This window comes from Hippocampus comes, unplaced genomic scaffold (genome assembly GCF_001891065.2).
Source record: "Hippocampus comes isolate QL1 unplaced genomic scaffold, H_comes_QL1_v1.1 scaffold90, whole genome shotgun sequence".
Lineage (NCBI taxonomy): Eukaryota > Metazoa > Chordata > Actinopteri > Syngnathiformes > Syngnathidae > Hippocampus > Hippocampus comes.
This window is the reverse complement of record NW_017804912.1, coordinates 534856-560178: the sequence shown is the minus strand read 5'-3', so window position 1 is coordinate 560178 and position 25323 is coordinate 534856. Positions and strand designations below refer to the sequence as shown.

At 45.5% G+C, this 25323-nt stretch overlaps 3 protein-coding genes and 1 long non-coding RNA gene across 7 annotated transcripts in view; 2 read left to right on the top strand and 2 right to left on the bottom strand.

The window, feature by feature from the left end:
- The window catches only part of fxr1 (FMR1 autosomal homolog 1), a 10114-nt gene extending 6957 nt beyond the window's left edge, over nt 1-3157 (top strand). For 3 of the 4 annotated variants that reach the window (XM_019885298.1, XM_019885291.1, XM_019885283.1), the window contains exons 14-18: nt 91-197; nt 257-442; nt 645-722; nt 1531-1616; nt 1747-3157. In XM_019885298.1, the coding sequence (XP_019740857.1) occupies nt 91-197; nt 257-442; nt 645-722; nt 1531-1616; nt 1747-1917 (628 nt within the window). In that variant the 3' untranslated portion in view covers nt 1918-3157. The remainder of the gene's footprint in view (nt 1-90; nt 198-256; nt 443-644; nt 723-1530; nt 1617-1746) is intronic. The other variant, XM_019885307.1, reaches the window with a different exon arrangement.
- A 583-nt stretch (nt 3158-3740) lies between these two features.
- On the bottom strand, nt 3741-5213 carry dnajc19 (DnaJ (Hsp40) homolog, subfamily C, member 19). Its single transcript, XM_019885332.1, has 6 exons — nt 5093-5213; nt 4789-4840; nt 4640-4713; nt 4293-4372; nt 4147-4217; nt 3741-4075 (listed from the first exon to the last, which is right to left on the bottom strand). The coding sequence occupies exons 1-6, from the start codon at nt 5093-5095 to the stop codon at nt 4005-4007; spliced, it is 351 nt and encodes a 116-aa protein (XP_019740891.1). The 5' UTR covers nt 5096-5213; the 3' UTR covers nt 3741-4004.
- Nucleotides 5214-5548: 335 nt separating this feature from the next.
- On the bottom strand, nt 5549-8043 carry LOC109525038 (heat shock 70 kDa protein 1-like). The gene is made up of 2 exons (XM_019885270.1): nt 7917-8043; nt 5549-7631 (listed from the first exon to the last, which is right to left on the bottom strand). The coding sequence occupies exons 1-2, from the start codon at nt 8026-8028 to the stop codon at nt 5683-5685; spliced, it is 2061 nt and encodes a 686-aa protein (XP_019740829.1). The 5' UTR covers nt 8029-8043; the 3' UTR covers nt 5549-5682.
- Nucleotides 8044-13628: 5585 nt separating this feature from the next.
- Nucleotides 13629-17923, top strand: LOC109525327 (uncharacterized). The gene is made up of 3 exons (XR_002170120.1): nt 13629-14063; nt 16579-16641; nt 17756-17923. It is a non-coding gene; the product is annotated as an uncharacterized LOC109525327 (long non-coding RNA).
- The last annotated feature ends 7400 nt before the right edge of the window (nt 17924-25323 follow it).

Sequence of the window (25323 nt, the reverse complement as noted above, 5' to 3'; positions counted from 1 at the left end):
CATCTGCCTTCCGCCCCCCCCCCCCCCCCCCATTGTTTTGATGACATATAAGATGTGGATGACTGGGTACATTGGCTGACCGACTTGCAGGGAGAGGGAAAGAGGTCCACGTCCACAGAGGGACGGTCGCAGGAGGCCCGGACCGGGCAGAGGACGGGGAGGGCGAGGAGGAAGAGGAGGCGGCAGCGGCGGCGCAGGTAAACGCCCCGTCGGAAGTCAGAAGAATTCCAGGATGGAACAAGTGACTTTGCGGCAGGCCCTCGCGGTGACAATGCGGAGACCAACACCGAGACGGACCAGACCGCCGATACCGATGCGAGCGAGTCCAACTTGGTGGCCACTCGCCAGCGGAGATCTCGACGACGCAGGACGGATGAGGACGCCACCATGATGGACGGCATGAGCGAATCGGACAACGCCTCCGTCAGCGAAAACGGAATCGGTATGGAACTCCTTCAATACCCAATGGGCACTTTTGCTCTTTACCTGCTGTTCGATTCCTCCTTTATTTTTTTCCCTACACTTTGGTTTTCTGTAAAACAAATGTTGCCAAATCAAGTGCGCTATGGCATCCATTGAAATGAAGCGGCAGTGAGCTAGGCCGATTGCCATGTTTAGCCTCCAGTCCCTCTCGCCACCCTTAGATGACGCCGAAGCTCAGCCGCAGCGTCGTAACCGTAGTCGACGACGTCGTATTCGCCTGCCCGAAGAGAGGCAGCCAGGTAATTGGGGACTGCTCGTATCGGTGCTCGCGTTGCCCTTCGCCGGTTGTGGGTTTTGTGTGACGCGTTTGCACTGCAGATAGCGACCATCATACGTTTTCCGTTTCCGGCTAGCGTGTGCCAAAATGTTTTTTTGGTTTTTTTTTTTCCCCCCAGCATTCTCATCAGTCATGTTAAGACCTTCACTAATAATGTTGTTGTCTGGCTGCCGTTTCTGACAGACTGAAGTGGTGTGTCTCAAGAGCATGCGCTTGCTTTAACCTTTAAGCTGCATGGGTAAAAAAAAATAATAGAAGAATCCTGTGTGAAGTTTTTTTGTTTTTTAATCAGTTAAATTTCAAGAAATTCTAAATTCAATTTATACTTCTGAATGTTTCCAGGGTCCAAAATTGTGACAGTAGCAAAATGACAAAAAAAATGAAAAACATTTTTTAGGACTTGACAGGTTGATTTGAGACATTCTAATGCCAAACGTGAAGGCCTTGTGTTCAGAAACGGGGGTTCGATGCCTTTTTGAGGATCTGTGGGAACCCTGATTTTCCAAATGTACTTGGTACAAGTGCCCCTCTGGCATCGTGACATTCTGCAGACAGTCTTTACTTCGAGGTTCCACTTGCCAAACTCAAGTCTGTAACTTCTGCCAAGCGTCATCACACTTTGAAAACTCTCAAATCAACACCCATGTCAAATTGGAGGAGAGTAAGTGAAACAAGGCACCCCTTGCCCGCATGTTCCTTTCACACGGCAGCGAATGGATTGTCCCCCCCTCCGATTGGCCAACGCTTTGTCTTGTCTGCTCTGTGCACAGTGACGGTGGCAGACTTCATGTCCAGGGCCGACTCTCAGAGCAGACAGATGCCGACCACCAAGGACGTCGCCATGAACGAGGAGGAGGTTTCTGCACTTAGTCTTCTTTTTCATTGGCAGCAAATCGTTGCGCAAGCTTGGGTGGGCTCTTGGGTTCCAAGCTGAGAGTGAGCTTGGAGTTTTGTTTTTTTTTTTTTTTCCTCCATGTTTTGTTCAGGGTCAGGCGGATGCCGGAGCAGAGCGCAGCCCCGAGGCTCCGTCCACAACCGCCAACGGTTCCGACAACGGTGCCAACCAAGAGCCCGCCGGGCCCGCCGCGGAGGGAGCCGCCAAAGTCTCGGACAAAGGGGAGCCGGACCCCAAAACTGTTGTCAATGGCCTCTCGTAGCCAGACCCCAAAACACTCTTTCGAATCTTGTTTGGCATTGTTTGAAATCTCACGCTTTTCTTTGAATCTGTTTTTAACGCGGCAAGAATTTTTTTTTTTTTTTTAAACTTTGAAATTTAAAACCGTGCACATTTTAGTGGTCTGTATAATTACGCCACACATTTACACTCTTGTTCTACTACCCACGCAGTTTGTCTTTTTCCAGTGGTTCTTCCTGTCTAAGCTGGCCAAAGATAGTCTCTCACACACTACGATGATGTAAATGTTCATTTTCAGTCGCAAGAATGACTGTGAATGCAGTATTTGGAAAAAAGTAGTCAGGGAATTCAACTCCAACCCATACTGTGGTATGAATGCAGCCGTGGTTTTTGGTGACATCTTAGCAGGGTTTTTGTAAACGTCTGCCTTCGCCAGGAAAGATTTTCTGGATATTTTTGTGCATCTGAATTGGTTTGTACTTTCTATCGTCGTGCGTGAGCAATACCACGGCGCAGGCAGGTTTGTTTTGAACCCCCGCGTACTTGACATTGACGTGATCAGCTGTCGTGCCTTGAGAATAGTTTGAACATGTTGCCTGAACCGCACAATATCTGAAAACTTGTCACGCGTCTTTGCTGGTGGTTTGCCTGCCACAGTAAAATGCTCTCTTGCCACTGTGAACTGACAAACGCAACCACTGAAGACCCTGAGAAGTCATTCGGAGACATATCTTTTCAAGTCAGGTGTGACTGTTCTTAATGTTTATCTGTTGAGTTTGGCATAGCTGCTTTCTCTTTTTCAATATGCAACCACTTTGTTCATGAGGAAATGTTACAGCGTACCTGGAAAACAAACCGTAGAGTCATTTCCTTTGCACTGAAACATTTTTCTGTCAAGAGTTAATTGTAGTTGGAAAACTGCCTTGTGTGCTCAACAGAGATGTAGCCAATTTCTTGATTTTTGTTCGGCTGGAAACTCATTGACCGTTTCCCCAAAAGAAGGCTTATTTATTTTAAATATGTACAGTATTTAAAAAAAACAAAAACACACAAAAAAAAAAAAACACCTTGACTCTAAACGTATGGGAGAGGACACATGACAAATTTGGACTACTGAGTTATGACAGCGCATGTTATTCTGTTGGGTCGACAACAGTATTTTATTTTTGTTTTTTTTTTTCTAAAGGATCATTCTGGTTGGTTGATGTGCAATATGTTTTGTATGCAGGTAGTTCTTAAATAAACTTGATCTTTCATGTAGATTGCCTGAACCGCACAATATCTGAAAACTTGTCACGCGTCTTTGCTGGTGGTTTGCCTGCCACAGTAAAATGCTCTCTTGCCACTGTGAACTGACAAACGCAACCACTGAAGACCCTGAGAAGTCATTCGGAGACATATCTTTTCAAGTCAGGTGTGACTGTTCTTAATGTTTATCTGTTGAGTTTGGCATAGCTGCTTTCTCTTTTTCAATATGCAACCACTTTGTTCATGAGGAAATGTTACAGCGTACCTGGAAAACAAACCGTAGAGTCATTTCCTTTGCACTGAAACATTTTTCTGTCAAGAGTTAATTGTAGTTGGAAAACTGCCTTGTGTGCTCAACAGAGATGTAGCCAATTTCTTGATTTTTGTTCGGCTGGAAACTCATTGACCGTTTCCCCAAAAGAAGGCTTATTTATTTTAAATATGTACAGTATTTAAAAAAAACAAAAACACACAAAAAAAAAAAACACCTTGACTCTAAACGTATGTGAGAGGACACATGACAAATTTGGACTACTGAGTTATGACAGCGCATGTTATTCTGTTGGGTCGACAACAGTATTTTATTTTTGTTTTTTTTTTTCTAAAGGATCATTCTGGTTGGTTGATGTGCAATATGTTTTGTATGCAGGTAGTTCTTAAATAAACTTGATCTTTCATGTAGATCTAAAACCAAACTGTGCGCTCTTAAAAGCAAAAACATGAATGAATGCAACCTTTCGAATGTTGTGCAATACGCAGCGTAAAAACCACAAAAGGCAAAGGCTCTATATACAATGGGATTCATTTGAAAACTCAAACGCAACAATGTGATTAACTTTGTAGCCGCTTCGTTAAGGCTTGTCACTTCTTTGATTGGCCTTCAATTAGATCTTTGGCCTCGTTAATCTTGGCCGCTAGGTAAGGAGAGCCACCTGCAAGAACACAAGAATATTTTGTCAAGCCCTTGATGTCAGACTGGGAAACAGTTAAGCTTGCCACCTACCTCTGTCTGGGTGATTTAGGATCATCAGTTTTCTGTGGGCTTCTCTGATCTTATTCCAACTGGCAGTGGGACTGAAAGACATGCTAGCCATGTTAAAAAAACAAACATGCAAAACAAGACCAAATGTGAGCCAAGACTAAACATACCTGACACCTAAAACCAATGCGGCTTCTCTCTTTGTCATCTTTGGTTCAAAACCACCTCGATAGTAACCCCCTCCAAAGGCCTTCAATACAGAGCATACATTTAATTAGCTGGAGCCCAGTTACGACGCGATTTAGACTTTGGTCCTCAAATTGTAATCATAAATGTCAACGAATACTACAGCAGCAGCCTACAAATATTAATCAACCTTGCAGGTGGTCATTATGTACAGAGGATGCCTAGGACAGGTTTAAGTAAGGACAATCGCATCCATCTGCATCTTGCACCTGCCAGGTGGGAACACTTTAGGGAAAGGGAAGTAGCAAAACGAGATACGTGAGAGCCTCACATTCTTCGGGAAGCTCTGTAGGGCCTGCTTGACTTGAGGCTCCATCTGCTTCATGGCCTGCATGACATAGCGACCTGGGTGATGAAGCAGAGAACACCAGGCAAGGGTCAAACTATGACACTTGACAAGAGCTCACTTCTGTAACTTGCCTGCAAATCCAGCTGCAGCCAAAGCGAGCCCCGCTGCCACCAAGGAACTGGCCTGGGGACACCGGCAGCAGGTAAAAATCACGACAAACAAGTGATGAGATGTCAATGCTCCCAAGACGTAATTACAGCACACGCACAAAAAAAGTAATAATTCAACCCAAACAAGTCGTTCGCGTTGGACAGCTTCGGTAAAGCAAACTTGACTAAAGCTAATAGTTAGCCTAGCCGTCTCATCGAGATATTTTGTGACGTCACATGTTTTTTTTCCCCCCCGTCCTGCTGAGGAATATAAACTTATACTTGCCATGTATCCTTGTTGTGTTTCGTTACAAACCGATCAGGGGAAAAACTTTTGACCTCATGTTTTCTGACGTTCGTGTGTTTATGTCACCAATAGTATGAAACTGTCGTAAAAAGCCGGCAAGCAAGGCATGTCGCCCAGATGATAATTTCCCACAACACAAAACGTTATAATTTTAAAACACACGTGCCGTTACTGCTAACAATGTACAGTATCGATGAGGAACGTCCTATGTGCAGGTCATTCAATTTTCTGAAAATGTTGATTGAACTGACAGTGGCCAATAGAAAAATGAAATTTGTTGTGTTTGGCTTGACAGTGATTGGTTTACAATGTTAATATCAGACATGATAATACATATTTTTCGAGCCAGTCACAAAATAAAATTACAACTTCACATTTTAAAAATGTATTCTGGGATAAGTGAATATCCACACTACTGTCATACACATGTACACGCTTAGGCTTAAATATAATTTATTGATAAAACGCATTTCGTACATGACAAGAGTTGACAAGATGAAGAATTTCAACATTGAAAATAGCTACATTATTTTAAAACTGTCTTGGAGTCTGAGAGGCGACAGAGGTGATCAGTCCACCTCTTCAATGGTGGGCCCCTGGGCGGCAGCCCTGGCCTGCGCCCCGCAGCTTCCCGCAGGCCCCGCCCCCTGATACAGCTTGCTGATGATTGGCTGACACACTCGTTCCAGCTCCTTCTGCTTGTGCTGGAACTCGTCCGTGTCAGCCAGCTGGTTGTTCTCCAGCCAGCGGAGGGTCTGGTCACACTTGTCCGTCAGAGTCTTCTGATCCTCCTCGCTCAACTTGGCCGCCAGCTTCTCATCCTGGACGCTGCTCTTCACGTTGAAGGCGTACGACTCCAAAGCGTTCTTGGCAGCAATCTTGTCCCGCTGCAGGTCATCCTCGGCTTTGTACTTTTGGGCGTCGTCCACCATCTTCTCGATCTCCTCTTTGCTCAGACGGCCTTTGTCGTTGGTTATGGTGATTTTGTTCTCCTTGCCGGTGCTTTTGTCCACCGCCGACACGTTCAAGATGCCGTCGGCGTCCAGGTCGAAGGTGACCTCGATCTGCGGCACGCCTCGTGGAGCCGGCGGGATTCCGCTCAGCTCAAACTTTCCCAGGAGGTTGTTGTCCTTGGTCATGGCCCTCTCGCCCTCCAAGACCTGGATGAGGACGCCGGGCTGGTTGTCCGAGTAGGTGCTGAAGATTTGCGTTTGCTTAGTGGGAATGGTGGTGTTGCGTTTGATGAGCGGCGTCATGACCCCTCCGGCGGTCTCGATGCCCAGTGACAGAGGCGCCACGTCGAGCAGCAGCAGGTCCTGGACGTTGCCCGAGGTGTCCCCCGTGAGGATGGCGGCCTGAACGGCCGCGCCGTAAGCCACCGCCTCGTCGGGGTTGATGCTCTTATTCAGCTCTTTGCCGTTGAAAAAGTCCCGCAGGAGCTTCTGGATTCTGGGAATCCGTGTGGAGCCGCCAACTAGAACCACGTCGTGGATCTGGCCCTTGTCCATCTTGGCGTCCCTCAGGGCTTTCTCCACCGGCTCCAGAGTTCCCCTGAACAGGTCGGAGCACAGCTCCTCAAAGCGAGCCCTGGTGATGGCGGTGTAGAAGTCCAGGCCCTCAAAGAGGGAGTCGATCTCCACGTTGGCCTGGGAGCTGGAGGACAGCGTCCTCTTGGCCCTCTCGCAGGCGGTACGCAGCCTCCTCAAGGCCCTCTTGTTCTGGCCGATGTCTTTCTTGTGCTTCCTCTTGAACTCGGCGACAAAGTGCTCCACCATGCGGTTGTCAAAGTCCTCTCCGCCCAGATGTGTATCCCCTGCGGTGGCTTTGACCTCGAAGATGCCGCCCTCGATGGTCAGGACGGACACGTCGAAGGTGCCGCCTCCCAGGTCAAAGATGAGGATGTTGCGTTCTCCCGACTGGCTTTTGTCCAGACCGTAAGCGATGGCCGCCGCCGTGGGCTCATTAATGATCCTGAGGATGTTCAGTCCCGCGATGACACCCGCATCTTTGGTGGCCTGGCGTTGGGAGTCGTTAAAGTAAGCGGGGACCGTTACCACGGCGCTGGACACCCGTTGACCCAGGTAGGCTTCGGCCGTCTCCTTCATTTTGACCAGCACCATGGAGGAGATCTCTTCTGGGTAGAAGGCCTTCTCCTCCCCTTTGTGCTGCACTTGGATTTTCGCCTTCCCTCCGTCGGCGACCACCTTGAAGGGCCAGTGCTTCGTGTCCGCTTGCACCACCGGATCGTCGAACCTCCTTCCGATCAGTCTCTTGGCGTCAAACACCGTGTTGCTCGGGTTCAACGCCACCTGGTTTTTGGCGGCGTCACCGATGAGCCTCTCTGTGTCGGTGAACGCCACATAGCTGGGCGTGGTTCTGTTGCCCTGGTCGTTGGCGATGATCTCCACTTTGCCATGCTGGAAAACACCCACGCAGGAGTACGTGGTGCCCAGGTCGATGCCGATGGCGACGCCTTTTGCTGACACCATTTTGTTTGCCTGACGGTGAAGATGTTTGTCTGTGAGGGGAACGACATTGAAGCAGCACATTAAACATCATGTTCACATATATCTTAATCATCACCGAAAGAACCCCCAGTGGTCTACAATTCTACTATATGGAGCCAAAGAGCCTATGTAGAACCTCTGTAGCTACTTTATTATTTTACAGTGTAGAAATCACAAGATGTTAAACATTCTCACAACATGAGAAGCCATTCAATATAATGCAATAAAAATATATGCGACGTGACTAAATATTATGTAAAAAGTCTGAATTAGAGAGAATGAAAGCACCAACTTACACTTCAAGTGCACTGTGAGCTTCTTGAGGAGCTTCTCGTGTGGCTTCTTGTGGAGCTTGTATTTTGTGTACAGTGGCTGTCCCTCATAGTTTTTATAGTCGTCAAAACTCATTCTCGGCACTTCCAGACGTTTCTCTGTCAAACCCGTCACTGACCAAGACAGTTTCCTATTAGTTCTTTCAAACTAAAAGATTGTCGAAATGACTTTCAGGCTGTGGTAAGGCATATGAACGGAAGTATATTTTATTGTGAAGGCCAATACGGATTGTAATGTTAAACATTAACGTTTGCTTTTTACAGAACACTCTGGACTCATGGAGATGCAGCGAGAAGAGTGTCGATTATTTTTGAGTGAATGACGTCATTCATTTTAACGATATAGTTATGAAAAAAAATCTGTTTTTGTTAAAATGTGTTGGTGTACGTTGAATGTTAATATTGACATCAACTCATGAAATTGTCAAACTATTTTGTGTGCATCAATCAAACAAACACTACTAAAAGTAACATTATATCATAGATATTACTAGGTAATTACGAGGTAACTATATCATAGATATTTCTTTTTCTTTGAACATGTGTTTGGGTAAGACAAGCCTGTCTTTACGTTTTTACGTGCTTACGGCCACTTCCTTGTTCGTGAGTCAGCACTCTGCTGCATTCCGTTCCGCCAAAATAATGGGAGATGGGGCGATTTTGGTACTTTTGACTACTGTCAATGCCATATGGCCGAAAGTCGAGTGCCAATTACCAATTTACAGTACTGATCAAAGGAACTGAGCCGAGAGGAACTTGTGACGTCATCCAGAGTGTTTGAGTCATTGGCGTGGGTCGGCGTCTTTGAATTTGGTGGCATGGTACAGCTGAACTTGACACTCACAAACAGTCTGCAGTTAGAGTCCCCGTAATATCGATGTCCTTTGGCTTGAGATGATTGCCAGTCAAAGGAATGAGAAATGAATATCTAAAATCTGTATGGCGTAATGGAAACATGCCATCTATCTCCTGCCAGTGGACAAAAAACATGTCGGCATTATACACAGTAGGATAGTGAAAGGCCTCATTATTGACCCTATAATTTGCACAGTTACAATGTGGTTGTTTTTTTAAGACAGACGCAGTATAGAAATTGTAGTGGATCCATTTCCTCAACAGAGCAAGCCTGTTGTGTCAGCCAAGCCGTCCCAATCAACCGGCGGCGCAGACTGCGTTGTCAATCGGATTTCAAAAGCCAACCGTGTGGAGAAATGAGAGTTTCTAAATCATACGGAATGACAGCGCTGTGGTGCTTGCATATGGGCGCGAGCACAAAAGCCCACAGGAAGCAGCTATTTCGGTGTGTTTTATGAGCCCAACCGAGCAATTTAATTCTTTTGTTCGCTGGAGTTCTACTTCATTGATTAACAAAAGCGGGGATATATTTTTCTCAGCCCCTTTTGAAAAGCCTGAAATGTCAAGCCTTTTAAAGGAGATTATTCTGCCTGTGTGCAGTGAATAGAGCCCAGAGTAACCTTTTGTCTACAATTAAATATTCCGGCATAAATATAAAAGGAAATCAGAGATGGGGAAGATTGAGTCAGGAGAGATTGGCGAGGTAGATCCTCCGGCAGATAGCGGCAACAGCCCGAGCTCTAATTAGATATGCCAGGCAGCCGGTGAGCAGTCGCTCTCCACAGCACGTCGAGAGAGGAGACAGCCGGAGAGAGGACTGAGGAAACCTATCGGCTCATCTGTCCATCCGACGTCTTCCTCTGGGCATCCGCAAGGTATTTCGAGACTTGGTTTTGTGTCCTAATGTTGTTTGTTTTCCCGGCACTGGAGCTGAGGAGAGAGCGAGCGAGAGAGAGCGAGAGAGTTTTTAAAAGGCAATGCCTTGTGGGAACTGCATAAACAGAGAAGGATGCATGAAAAGTTGTGTGACTGTTTATGATGCAGAGGAGTGATCAGCGATGACAAGGAGGAACTTTGGGGACCGCCCCGAGGCTCGACTGTTAGCATATTAAGTGTTGATCGGCTCTATGCTGCCATTTGATGAAGTTGCGCGAAAGGCAGTCGGGCTTTGCATTTGTATTTTTCGCTGAGATGACTTTGCTTTTCATGAAAGTGACACTGTATCGATCACTTTTTTTTGTTTTCGTCAGCCGATCAGAACTTTTTGTCAGCTGATCTGCAGTTTTGATTCGACCGGAATGAGCGGCAGCTTGTCCGCCGGGTTTTGACAGGATCGTTCTCCCGAGCGGGCGTCTTGATGGCAATTAAGGAGATTCATACTTTTTTCGCTTTTGACACGACTCATTTGACACTTTTTTCATTCTTACTGTTTGGCTCAGAAATGGCACGAATACTGCAAACAAATTTCACTTCATTTTTTGTATCAGTGTCACATTCTCCGATCCCAAATCAGGCCCCGATGAAATTTGAGCAAAAATCAATGGGACATCCGCCAATGACTTTGATGGATTTGCGGCTGAGGATTGCTAAAATTAAATAAATAAATAAATAAAGTGAATACATTGTTCAATACTTCAATAAAGTACAACCGAACTCAGTTTTGATCCCGAAGCCTTTTTAAGAACAGAAGCTAGCGCGCATCATGCTACTGTGTAGCGTACATTTGACCATGCCTGCGTCCAATAATACAATCCGTCTTGCATACGTGTTGAGTGTCGGATATAGCACCCGTAACTGACACGACGCCGTGTTGTCGTGAAAATACGCTAAGTTATGTTATCAAAGAAAGAGGCCAAAATAAATCATTTTAAAAACTTTTTTCCCACCCTTAATGTGGCCCCTAACCCGTGTAGCTCAAAGCCAGCTAACACCTGCTGCCATTCAAAGTCGTATTATACGCAGGTGCGTATTCTAACTGGTAATTTTTCCGATATTTACTTTACTCGGGCCTCATTCATTCATTGGCCCTTAGAATTGACATCAATTGGCCCTTGGTATGGCCTAGAGCAGTAGTTCTTAACCTGGGTTCGATCGAACCCCAGGGGTGAATCGGTCTCAGGGGTTCGACGGAGCCTCTGCCATGGAGGTTAAGACACACCCGACTCAAGATGTCAATTAGTTATGACACGCCCGCTTGGCCATCGCTGGCTGCAGATGATCACATGACATTGCTCGTCCGATCAGTGCTGCGGGAAATTTAGTTCGCTCAGTCGTCACTGTGTGGCTGTCGTGATAGTACGTCATACAATTTTTAAAAAAAAACTATACTCATGCCATGAAATGTTATTGACTTTTTTTCTGTTTTTAATAAATGTGTTTTTTTTAAATGTCTTGAATTTGTCCAAAAAAAAACATGCATGGCAGGCTGATTGAATGGTTGTTCATCTCTGTGTGCACTGCGATTGGCTGGCAACCTGTTCAGGGTGTCCCCCGCCTACTGCTCGAAGACGGCTGAGATAGGCTCCGCCCCCCGCGACCCTTGTGAGGATAAAGCTGATCGGAAAATGGATGGATGGATGGATGGATAATGTCTTGAATTTGTCAAAAAATCATATTTTTATTTTTCACTAACAAAGGGTTCGGTGAACGTGCATATGAACTGGTTGTGTTCGGTACCTCGAACAAGGTTAAGAACCACCGGCCTGGAATCTCCTGTCTTCAGTTGTGTGTGCATGTGCTTCACTGTCACTCATTATAGGAGGAAATCTCATTGTTGTCAGGGAACATGTTTCTGTAAGGTTGGAACTGTAAGAGATGAAGTGAATGAAAGAATAAAACCTCTCCTGGTTTTATTGGGGCTGTTCTGAGTTGTGTCGGTAGAGGAACATGACGGAAGCAACATACGGCTTCATATCTGCACTCATAACAGTCGCGGCACGCCTATATGAATCAAATGTCAGCTCAACCAGAGCGCTCGGTGCCAGAGGCCTTTATCGCAGCTTTGGGGGCTGATTGGCGGAGTGTGCAGTAATGACTTCAGGTCGTGGGCTTGCGACCCTGTTATGATAACTAAACGCAAAGGTCAAATGCCTGAATGGCAGTCGGCTCCGTCTGTCCTGTCTGCTGATAATGCTCGATAACAACAAATGACTTTTTTTTTTTTTAGATGAGCATTTTCCTTCCATGTGTATTTGTGAATGAAAATTGCTTTAGCTCAATTTGCAGATCAAACAGCAAAGCTCGTAGACCAACGCGAACAGAAGCACCTCCATTTGGGATCTTTGAATCAGTCTCAAGACCACTTTTGAGGGGGTCAAGTCTCAGAGTCGATTGTGTTTGAACTGGTGAATTGTCTCGAACAAACCTTTTTTTTTTTTTTTTGTTCAGCATTTGTCATGCAATCCGGTCAAGGTAAACTATGATGGTGTCATAGTGTGCTAAAACGTGTCTGTGGTTAAACATTTTAAGCTAGTGGAAGTAAACGCAATGGGCTCTCCTTTGGTAGAGAGCGCATCTTCATATTATGTATTTTGTCTCTATTTTTCCACCTGGACAGACACTCCCGGTCACACATAGGCAGGCGGTCGAACATCTGGCTCTGGCGGACACATTTCTACAGACAGAGCGCATGTGTAAATCTGGCATAATGCTGATTTTTGCCTTTCTCCAAATAGGACTGCTAGCTTGGCAGAAAGGAAACACAAATTATTTCATCAAACAGCTCTCCCTCTATATCCAGACTTGACTTTGGCTCCATAAAGCTGGTTGCATAATCCTTTTATCAAACCTGCCAATAGTGGAAATACCCAGAGTGAGAGAAATATTATTAAGGTCATTTCTATCTGTAGTTTACAAAAAAAAAAAAAAACACCCTACTTTTCATTTTTTTATCTGGTGGTAAAAAAATGACTTTATGTCATGTATATTGAGACCAAGCAGCAGCTTTATAAATGTTCTCTGACCAACTGAGTAAATCTTTGCCCTCATCTGTACTGACCAAAATCAAATTGTTCTCATTTATTTCTCTCTCAAAAGGCACAGTAGATATGAAGACTACAACACTTCTGCACGTCAGCTTTTTCTACATTCATATCTCTGCTCTCATGAGTGTGAGTGTGTGAGGTTAACGTTCATATGTGCAGCACAACATGTTTTTGTATTAACCGGATCTCTTATGTGTGCCCCTCCTTTTAATGTCCAAAACCCAATTCATGTTTGACATCCTGTCCCTCTGTCCTTGCTCTCTGTCAGCCCAGTGGGCGTAGTTAGCACAACAAGGCATTTTTTTTTTCAGTGGATGATGAGGCATTTATTATTGAACTCCAAGTACTCGAGGAACGAGTGGCTGGGAAATTGTCCAGACATGTTTCCAATGGTCCAGATATAGTTCTCGCAACAGCGCTATTCCATACTAATCCCAAAATGCTCCCTGCCCCAAATCAGAGCTGTTAACACTCAAGCATTGAGTATGAGACGCACACTTTTCTGTCCAATATCACGCTCATACACTTGACTGTGATTTCTCACGCTGAAAAAAAGTACCACTGGGAAAAAAAATAGTTGAAAACATTTTGGGGTTCATCTTCTTGTCCCTTCCCAGTTCATTGCTGCTGGCTCACAGGGGTGAGTCGTCATGGGGCCACCCAACAGATAAACAAAACTAAAAAGTCCAGGGACAATTTTTATATGCTAGTCCAGTCCTGGTTTGAATTGATGTAATGTCATACTTTATTCAAAATATAATTCAATGTAAGTTTAGCTCATATTGCCATTCACACTTACTGTCAATATATAAACTGCATTTGTAAGAATGTCGTTTGAAGACAAGACTGGGACAAATTAATTGGGGAATCTGGGACATATTTTATTTGCTTCTATTAGGCTATGAATTCACCATTTACTAGGCAGGTTTGTTCCAAAAAGAGAGTGATCGATCCCCAACCACCGATACCAGGCCTCGGACCATTTGGGACCGGGCCGCCGAGACACACCTGTGAGCAGCGAGCAAATTGACTCCACCAGACGTAGCGGAAATATGCCCGACTCGACAACGAAAGAAGAAGCAGTGAACAGAAATTAAGAGTAACAAATTGACCCAACGTACAGCTAAACGCGCAGCTGACGGGCAGCCGCGACTTCCAAAGATGAAGCTTGTATGACTCGAGAAGTTCCTCCCTCGGCGGTATCTCCGAAGCGACGTGGAGAAGGAAGGAAGCTGTTATGCGTGGCAAGAAACCGGTTGAATCATTTCAGCAAGTAAGCACCCAAGTGATCAAGTGGCAAGCATTGAAAATGCGAGCAGATTTTGCACAACCCGCCCACGTAACCATTCGCAGTCGTGTCGTTAAAAATTAGCCAGCAGCCATCAATCGTTTGATCGGTCACATTAGCAAGTAGCAATGATGCTAACGCCGTATGTAGGATCGTAACTTTAAAATTCGTATGTTTACATGATAAGGCGTATTTATTATTCCTGGTTGGTCAATTTCTTAGTAGTTCACCGTGTTAGTGAAATTGATGAAACAAAAATCTATGTTACTTAAATGTTCACTTACTCTCTCATTATCTATGTTATCAGTACCAGTGCTTTAAAACTGGCAATTTAAAAGCAACGAAAAAATGGTTGCCGGTTCGCAAACAGTATGTCACTGTCTAAATTGGTCCGTGACACAATAAAGATTGGGGACCACTGTTGTAGAATACTGGAAATAACATCTTCTTAAAAAAACATCATCATGTTTGAAAGCACCGACTTTTGAAATATTATTTTTTGTATTTGAATGCGAGATGAGCATTCGGTTCTATCATGAAAAGTAGCTCAGTTACACACTGAAGCAGCAATATTTTATCCAGTTGAGGGGAACAGGATTGAAAATAACCCCCAACAACCTAAAACCTATTTTGAATGAATGCCATCAGACCTGAATGGCATTGTCTTTAAACCTCACTGCAGGGAACAGATGTTGACACTGTCAGTGACATTATTCTTATTGTTATCATTCTTTACCTCCTACCTCAAATAAGCAAACGTGTGTTTTGGCGGATGATGCAGGTTTATCAAAGTGATGAAAGGCTGCCGCCTTCAACGTCGACTCCTGGATCGGCGGGGCTACCGCTGAACGAACCGGAGTCATGTCCATTAGTGGCCTTGCAAGATTTACCTTACATTAGCTTTTCATTTCAGTGACCCTTGTGTGATGGCCCGATAATGGGATACGGAGTCATAGTTCACCTTGTCCACGCTGTTCAAATCGCACGTGTATGTGGGTGTGCGTCTTTTGAGACGGAGCTCTCTGTCAACGGTGCTATAATTATCCTCCCGAGCAAAACAAGTGCCGATTGAGAGGCCCATTGTCTGAAGCGGGATTAGAGACCATGAGGGAGGTGAATTTCAATTCGTATGCGCGATGACACTTGTGACGTTGGGTTCATGTCCACGTTGAGTCCTTTGCCCAATATGTCACACACTTGTGTTACGAGGGCAGCTGGTTATTATGATAGGACACGTTTGCTCATTAAGTTTGCTGAAGTGACATTGTGTATCGACAAATAGATTTTCTTGCAGATTGTGTTCCTCTTGTCAGTTATGTGAGAAAGCCGAGGAGCGTTTTTGTCGAGCAGAGCGACTACTAAACCATCTTTGGATTGCCACACGTATAAAGGCGGCCCATATAAAGCCATTCAGTGCACTGAATGAACATGCCATCTGTGGGGCTTTCTTATTTCCTCTTCTCTTTTCTTCTCTTCCTTTTTCAAGCCTTGTAATCAAATTTGAGCAAAATCAAATGGCGGCAGGATAGAAGGCGCGCAGTAGGGGCGGGTGGAGGGTTCAATGAAAGTACCTTTTGTTGGTCTGAAACGAGCAAGTAATTTACAAAATGCCCTCCCTTTGTACAGAGGGCTAAAGGAAGAAAGAAATCAGTAGCTTTTAGAAGCTAGGCCTTGCGCTGCGACGGGCAAGATAATGAAAGCCGTCTTGTGTTTGTGGGATAGAAAGCGTCTCAAAGGCTGACTGGGCCCGGGCTCAGGGTTAGCTTCATAAAAAAAAAAAAAAAAAAAAAAAAAAGAAGAAGAAAAAGCGTCGAACACAACGGTCTCGCACATACAGAGGAGTCATGTGGACTTTTGTGGACTCCTCTGTGCAGGCGTGCGTGTGTGCCTGTGTGTGCATTTGTGTGTGTGTGTGTGTGTGTGTCTTTTTTGTGTTTGGCAAAGAGCGGCAAAACAAGGATAGCAGTGCCTAGCTACTCTTGGCTGAGACACTGCGAGGAACAGACAGAGTTGGGCATGCTGAGGAAGGAGGAGGCAAGGCAAGCTGCTGATCTCCTCTTACCTGGTGTGCTGTTGCAGGTCGGCCTCACTCTTGATGTGGAACGCCTCTGCGCAGGAGTTCGGAAGGGAGATTATCAAACATCATTCTAGTGAAGGATTAAGAGGATTTGCATATATATATATTTTTTACCCCCCCTGACTTTTTCTTGAACACCTCTTGTGCATGTCCTGGAGTGGGACACTTGAATACCCAACTGGCGTTAACCTGCATGGATTATCGCGACTACCTGAGAGACACCCCCCCCTTCCCTCAAGATCCTGCTTTTGTATATTTGTAGGTCACATCCTTTGGATTTATTCCATTAAAAACTTGTTGTCTTCAAATATTCTAAATGTCGAAATCTAACATGATTTGAGTCTGATTTCTAACACTGTAAATTGTGTTTGTGGAGATTGTTGTTGCTCATTTCCATCTCTGCTTTGTGTATCTGGCCTACAGAGCGCTTCCCTCCCTCTGTGGCCGCACCGTTACCTGAGGTCTCGTCTTGCCACACGCACGCCGGTGAGTTATGACAACCTTCATTACGCTAGTTAAACATGTTTCCTTTTTCTCTCTTTTTTTTTTTCCTCTCGTTCTAACATGAAAGTTGGTTACTTGTAAACTAGCGCTTGGTTGCCTTTGCCTCACCTTTTCAATGTTTCACATTTCGCTCTGTTGTTTCTGTGCCCTCATATTCATGAGCACTGTTTCTCCTGATGTGCTTTAACCATTGCTAAGAAGCAAATAATGGTCACCGGCCGACTCTTGACCGAACGAAGTGACCTCTTTTCAAGATTCTGACATCAACTTTGGTCTATTATGGCTGTGTTGACTATCTGTGTCTGCTGAGCTTATCCACGTGTGATTTTTAGACGTTGCCCCTCAAACTTCGCCTGGAATGTTTGGAATAGTCTCGGCGTGGATTTAATTCATAAATACATTTCATGAAGTTGTACGGCGATACCCAGTGCCATTCAAGACGTTATTCGTGCAGTATGAAAGAATGGCCGACTTTTGCCTTTGGTCTTGCAGTTTTGTATGCTTTATATTTTCGTGCTATGGCGAGAATGACTTATGTATGCAGTGAGTGTTTTGACTGTTGGCGAAATATTTTTTGGGGTGAGCATTCTAACAGAAAGTCAGAACTAAAACAACGTGTTTTGGAAATATTTTGGTCCACTTGCATCTGGGTCCTGCGGTGCAAGTGGCCTTCCAAATCCATCAGCTCCAAGTGCAATTTCCCCTGCAGGGTGTGGAGTGGAACATTCTCGAGTTTGGAGAAGATCCAGGCACTCGTTGAGGTCCAAAATCGCTGATATTTGACATCCCAAACGGTCTTCGGGATGATTGGGGGAAAAAAAAAAATCCCCCAACACACAGTAACTGACCTCCTGTCGATAGACTTTCCAGAAGATTTTGAACTTTTGCAGCTGTGTTACCAAATGCCCCTGAGGTTATACATTATTAAGATTTTTTTTTTTGGGTGTGCAGGAAAATTGTAGAACGATTGATTCATAATGGAAAAATAAGCGGGTCCCAAAGATCACGGGAGCAGAGAAGTCAAGGCAGGAGTGGAGGCCAAATACGTGGGCTGGAGAGCAAGGATAAGATATTATTCGTATTCTAATCCACACAGGCAACAGACTCCCCATGTGCACGACAACAGCAACGAGAAAACGAACGAGCACAACAGGAGGAATGAAATACACGCAGACAGAGCGAGAAAGAGGAGGGACGAAGGTGAAGATGGAGACAATCAGCAGGCAAGCAACCAACAAGAGAAGTAGGAAAACAAAGAAACAGACCCCCCCCCCCAAAAAGAAGCCTCCAGCTACACTTATCAAATTAAAACCAAGTCTAACCGCAAAGTATCGTCACATCTCTCGACGTACCACACTTGATCCAGTTTGTTTAGATGATTCTACTGGAAACAAGAGCAACAGGAATCATTTCCTGGGTGAGACGGCCAAAATGTAAAACAAGACAAAGCCAAAGACCTCCACCACACGATCACCAAATTGACCAAAATCGCGTCGCTCCGCCTGAGCCACCACTTTAGCCTGCCTGCGTTTAGTTTGCTTTGAGCATCCGCTAGTCTTCAAAGCTCAAGAGGTCGCCTGACAAAAGTTTGCCCTCTGCTCTCAGAGTCAGAACTGAATCGAGAGACGCAGCATTCAGCCATACAGGGAACAAAATCCCAGAAAACTGGAACGCGGCCAAGAACACCCGCTTGATGTCAATCGAGGCTAAAAATGCAATTTGAATGAGATTGTTTGAACGACACCTGCACTCTGAACTGTTACTTTGCATTTTTACTCTCGTTTCTGTTTTAATGTCTGAGTGATTGTTTTGGATTATTCGGAAACTGCGTCTTTGCACCCACTGTTTGCAATTTTAGCAAATCAGGCCCTCGTCTTCGGCGGCCGCATCACCAGCGCACCGCAACGCTCGCGTGGAAGCAGCAGAGAAAAGTTTCTTCCCTCGCGCGGTTATCGAGTGGCGTTTCAAGATGCCAGTTTTTGCTCCCGACATATTTAAATGTCAACATTTGCACTTGAACAAACGCGCCGGTTACACATTCCACCGGAAGAGAATGCGTAATGAGCTTTGGTGTTGCCAGGCGGCGTCCAAGCTTTGCCCTCTACGTTATCCTGCTGAATGCATCGCTGCTTTGATTATTTCTGGCAAGCAACTCAAGCCCGTAGCACGCACGCATGCGCATGTGTGCGCGTGCGCGCCTTTGAGACTGAGAAAAATTGACTTTTTAACACTGCTGAGGCTTTAAATCATGAACAGTCTCTTTCTTAGCTGGTTTTAAATATAACAGGCGCATTATTACTCTACAAGTGTGCCATTTTCTTTGTGTGTGTGTGTGTGTGTGTTTTTGGTGGTTTCTCACATTTCATTGTCGCATTTTTTTCAAGTCAATCCTTTTTCTCCATCAGATTTTTTCAGTTTTTAATATGTGCTGGCCTCGCGAGTGGGGATGCAACCTGCGCGTCTCCCCCGGCCGGCCCGGGGACCTCTAATAACTGCTCGAGGGCCGTTCAATGAGCGGGCGCGGCTTGCCCGGGGGACTGGATGGTTTCACCAGCGATTACAGCTCATTGAGCAGGAGGGGCAACGCATCGATTTCATCCGCGGGTGTGTGCGATTGCACCTGCATGTCTGTGTGTGTCTGTCAGTCACCCACGGGACATTTGCAGCCAGCTTGCTGCGTCCGGGCTGTTATTAACAGCAGTAGCCGGCCATTAAGCCTGTCATTTCCTCAATCTACTGGCTGACCTACTCCACTTGGACAGCTTCTGTGCTTAACCTGTGACCGCTGATTGCCCAGTATTATTATTGTGGAGGCAGTGCAAGTCTGAGTGTGGGTGTGTGTGTGTATCGATTTCAGGTGCACAGTAAGAATACACTACAGAGCGTATTAAGAATGCTTTTTTTTCCTCTTTGTGTATTTTTAAAGGTCCTTTGCTACGTTCACAATTAGCCAACCAATCGAGGTCCTGGTTTCAAAAGGGGCTTTTCTCTTTTGACAATTAACAGTACACTTACAAGTGATGCCGTAACAACGCCGATTTTGTCGCTTTTCAGTTTTGTATCGGTCCCACATATGTTGTTCAAAAAAAAAATCGCCATTCGCGCAGACCTTCAAAAAGGTGACTACAGCGGCCACATAAGATAAGATAAGAAAACCTTTCTTAGTCTCACAATGGAGAAATTCCCAATTCACAGCAGCAAAGTTATGAAAGGAAGTAGAAGAACAAAATACAGGAGCTGCTGTAAAGGCAGCCACTCTCGCGGCGTCAGCTTGAAGTCAAAATAACAAAATAATACAACACAACCTGCGTTTATTTGTGCGGTAGAATACGCTGTCGTTTTTTTTTTTTTTTCTGACCCTCACGCAGTATTATCAAAGTTAGAATTACAGGGAATACGTGTCGGAAAAACGCTTCTAAACTAAACCATCAATGCACATCAACCCAATGAAAATGGGAAGCGTGGCAGTCACAGCATATGTACAGTTGCGCTGCATCGCGACGTCTGCGAAATCTTGTCAATTATGTGCCCGTCATAACCTCGAAACATTTCAATACCGACTGGCTGCATCAAGGATTAAACCGGTTCCTATTGTTGGATCCACGCTGGTCGGAGTGATCGGACCCGCTCCCGGGATGCATGGATGTGTTTCGGTTTGGAAATGGGCCGAGAGGCAAGAAAGTTTGCCATCCTCCTGCCCCACCTTCAGGGCCCTCCTTCGTCGCCAGTTTCCGCCATCTGCGCACAGTCGCCATCAGGGTGGCCCAACCCCCATGCAATTGGGCCGCATCGGCCTCACCCTAACGAGCGAAAGCGTTGCCGTCGCGCGAGTGCCTGCTTTGAACTGTGTCCGTCCGGGCCAATCCAGACCTTGACTGGACAACAAATGACTTGTGACAAATGAGTTCTTCCTGCCACCAAGCCCGCCTCCCAACACGCTGCGACATGTCGGCACTTCCCTTCAGCCCTTTCTGCTTCACAGCAACTTGAGGCGCCGCCGCATGCTTTGGCGCCGCGTTCCATTCCATCTCCGCCACGCATTCATCTTCGGTTGCGGGCCTTGAATTGCCTTGACCTCACCTCCAGCCTTTTGTGCGCTGCCGCACGTCGTGACTTCCTGCTTGCCGTTTGCGTGGCGCTGTGCTACAATGACCTTGTATGTCCCAAACCTCTTCCATTATCTGGTCTTTGAATTGAACTGACGTTTTAGAAATTGAAATATGCTGGACACCTATTTCTTTAAGACATTAACCCCCCAAAAATTCTTCCTTCTTTCTTGCAAGAGCTGCCATAATTCTGAGAAATACAGTGGTGCACTTCCTATGTTGTTTGACTATGTGTGGTACCATGATACATTTGCTCCCCCCCTTTTTTTTTTCTTTCCTTTTTTTTTGTCATGATGATCAACCATGCGTCATTTTAACACAGGTGTGTACAGGTCTTTGATTTATGCGCTAATACCGTGTGACTCCTCCGTTGCTGGGATTAACCTTGGTTTCCCGCTACTTTGTCTCAGCGGCCGCTCAGAGAGCCACGCGGAGCCCCTGCTCGAGGTGATAGGAGCTGAAATTAGCCAGCTTTCTGCCTCAAAGCTGCTTCATTAAGGCAGCCGTATCACCTTGGCCTGCATTAGCTCTGCTGCTAATCCAAAAGCTAGCAAAGTCAATCATACAGACCTTAAGCTAACTAAAGCTACCTCTGCTCTGCCTCGTCTTTCCAGATAAGGTAATGAGGATCCAGAGGGGTTAAGGTGAACTTGGCTGCCTGTGTATTCGGGCACGCCACGTAATGGATGACCAGCGGATGTCGTGGTAAATACACCCAATGTGAGCTGGGAGAGCTGGAATCCCCGTGTATTGTCTTTAAGTTGATAAGGCAACGAGAGGCTTACCGAGGTGTATCGGGGGGGAGACGAGGATGGGATCCTCCCCAGGTACTACCTGCTATCTTGATGCGTGACACCCAGCTTGGCCCCTCGAGCAGGCTTGCTAGTGTTAATATCCACTATTGTCTTGTCCCGATAAGCTAATGAGGGTTGTAGCGAGAGGTGATGGGAGTATTAAGAAGTGCATTAGTGGACAGACAAGAACAAGAGACTGTCAAGTGCTTAACCCCGCTGTTAGCTGCAAGACGCCACTTATGGAAATCAGAAGTTGCCTTGGTCTAATTTGGTCGGATACGGAAAAACGGAAGTCAAATCTTGGTTACAAACCGATGCTAAAAGCCGTGATTTGGATAATTGCCCAAATTCCGAATAAGGGACTCTTGTCCATAGATTTACATGTCATATCCCATGACTGAATTGTCCACGAGGCCACGTACATTACTGTGCCAAAGTGTTCAGGCGGGCGGCCGACTGGTTAGCACGTCGGCCTCATAGTGCAGAGTTCCGGGGTTCGATTCTGGCTGCGGCCTCCTTCCTGCGTGGCGGATCGGAAAAAGGATGGATGGAAGTGTTCAGGCACAATTCGATATTATGTCCATACGTACTGGAACGACAGTTCACTTGGCTAATTTCGTGGAGCCCAGACATCTGCCTAGCAAAATTGTGAAACGTTGTGTATATTGTGGCTGCCTCCGTCATTTAAGTTGCCCATTTTCTCGTATTACAAAAACAAGACTCTCCCACGGTGGCGTTCCTGACAAAGTATGACAATTCAGGCAAATTGTTCTGGATTCGAACGCCTTTGCCTTGACAGCTCTGGATTCAAAAACATTCCAGGTTATGCCAGATGGAATGTGAAATAACCATTGACTGATACCAAATATCGATTGGAACCTGTGCATCTGTGCATTAAGACACGGGTTGTCGCCGATGGCAGCAATTTCCGAGCCTCCGGAGTCCTTCGGGTCCCCCCCGCACAAAGACGCCAAACCTCACACGCGCACATCAACGGTCACCCTGCCCTGCTTTTAGAGCCATTACTGTCAAACAGCTGTGAGCGCGTCAAGAGAAGTGCCATTGATGAGACGGAGCGAAGGAGAGAGAGAGAGAGAGCCTGAGGGATAAATGGTCAGGGCCAATAGAGAGAGAGAGAGGCTGATGGACAGATAAGTGGGTGTCGAGGCAAGAGGAGGGGGTGCCGGAGAGGCGGGTGTTTAAAGGATGAATGGAGCGGCGCAGGGGAGGGCACCGGGTGCGATGCTTGGCGAGGCCCCGTCTCTAAGTGAAGACAAATTGATGGGGGGGTGTCAAAGAGGATTCCAGAGAGGAACGGCCCTTTAGTTGACAGTCAATTATCAGATAGACCCGCTGGCCTTGCAGTCCGTGGCCGTCGCCCTCCGAACAGTAGCCAAGTGCTTTTCAAGCGCCGGCTCACACGACGCAGGTGGACTCCTGAAAGATTTCATTTGGCCCGCCGAGAAGAAAAGATGCTGCTTTCATTTGCTAAAGTGCGCCAGGGAACTTGGAGTTTGTTCCCCCTCGAATGTGCTTGTGTTCATGACGTTTCGACTTTTCAGCTTTGGCGCTGAAAAAGATGCAATGTGACGGTCGAAAATCTCTTGATTGGGCTTCAGAAATGAAGCGTTTTGTGTTCAAGTTCTGAAGCCTTGTCGGAAAACTGCACAAACCGAAAGGAGTATGTCGGCCGGCGTTCTGGCTCTGTCAAGACGGTTATCCGTGGTACATGGCGCGGGTTCCCGTCCAAAAAGAACCCCTGATAAGTGAAATCCGTAAAGTCGTCATCTTTATTATTTCATTATTACGTGTACAATACTTAAAATGGAGAGGTTCATACAGGGAGTATGATGTCACCAGCTGATTCTATTTTAGAGGGGCGAGGTACGGATGTGAGTGTTCCGCTTGGAGAACACAAGCTTGTCTTCCAGCTTTATTTATTTTTGGTCTGCAACAACACAGATAAAGAAGAATATAGCAACCAACAACGTCTAGTATACATCTCTTTTTTCACAGTTTATACTTAGACCTTACGTTTCACTATGTTCAGTAATCAAACAACCGAACAATATAAACAATTCACTTTCACAGGTTTCATCCTCGTTAGCATATTAGCCTAAAAGTGCTAACTAGCGCTGATAGACGTGACATCGCTCCCGAGCGTACGGTAATGTATACAGTCATCGCTTGACACAAACATTATAAATGATGAAATAACTCCTCTCCGGCCCCACGAGTGGCTCATTTGACATATCCTCAATAAAAACCCAGAAGAAACGTTTCTTTTTCCAAGTATTCCAGAAATATTGGATTGTCGGCGAATGAAGCTGATGGTTAAGTATGTTTGAAGGACTGCCAGCTTTGTGGGGAGAGCAGCTCGAGCTTTTCAGATGAGGTCAAGGGAGTTGTGCTGCTATCTGCTTCGTTGAACAATAACATTCAATATTTCACCCTAAGGTGAGATGCCTAAAAAAAAAAAAAAAAAAATGCACATAACATTGGTCATGAACCGATCGACTTTTTTAGGAGCACTCAGTGTCAACACTGACAGAGTTGCCCCAACAATTTTTTTTTTTTTGCCAACAGAGTTTTATTTTATTAATTTCCCTACTTAATCCTATATTTTGTAGATTTCAGAATTTAAGGCTTTGTTTTCTTATCAAAATAAAATCCTTCCGAGTAAAACGACCACAAAATCCATGACTTTGCGCTTGCTTTGATCTGATGTTGTCCGACATGGTGTAACATAAATCGAATTGGATCTAGTTAAATGAGGAAAAATAGACGCATTTCAATCCACAACAAAATGTGATGTTTAAAATGTTTTTTTAATCCAAAATATAAAAACAACAAATGTTAAAAAAAAAAAAAAAAAAAAGTGCCTTCGAGTTTCAGCAATCTTCCATCTTCATTTTTCTTATTGGATTATAAACAGAAAGTGTTCTGCTTCAGAAGAAAAATGTTGATGTCATTTACAATCAAACGACTTCATGTTACAAATAACACAAACTCGCCTTTGATTTTTCTCTTTTTCCTCATTGTCTCCAACTGTTTTTATGTTCATGTGCCTTTCCTGACCACATATGTGAATATGTGAAACCGATTCATGCATGTGCATATCTGCCCTCCTGATTGTTTAAAAGTGATTTTTTTTTTTTTTTGTCCCCCTTTTTTCGGTGCTTTTGAGGAGGTTTTCCTCCTGAAGCACGCGCGGCTCCAATAGATGGCATCACAGCACCAGACTTGACTGTCACCCCCACCCCTCTGGGCTGCCACGAAGAGAGGCGGGTGCCTCATCAAGCTCTGCTGAGGCTGCCGTGGAGCTCGCCGCTTTAAAACAATTGCTGCTCACTGGCGACTATCAAAAGAGCAACATTTTGTACATATTGTCGATTCTGATGGGTACAGCACAATCTTCTGAAGAGCAGCATAAATGTTGAACGGGCATTTGGCCAGTTCTCCTGAAAGGAATGTTTTAAGCCCCCCCCCCCACCCCTCCCCAAAGTATCTATTTTTTATTGATATATTATCGATATTTTATCGATATCATTTTGACTCAATGACGAAAGTCAAACTGGTCGTCGTGAACGCGTTCACCCCTGCGTCGTCGTCTTTCATCCCGGAGTGGCCCCCGTCGAAGCCAGTCAGCTGCGAGCCGACATCAGGTTGACAGTTCTGACTCGTGGATTATTTCTAACCTGTGAGCGTGTCTGTGTCAGCACACCGTGTCTCCGTAATGAGATTAATCAGACTCCATTGTGCTG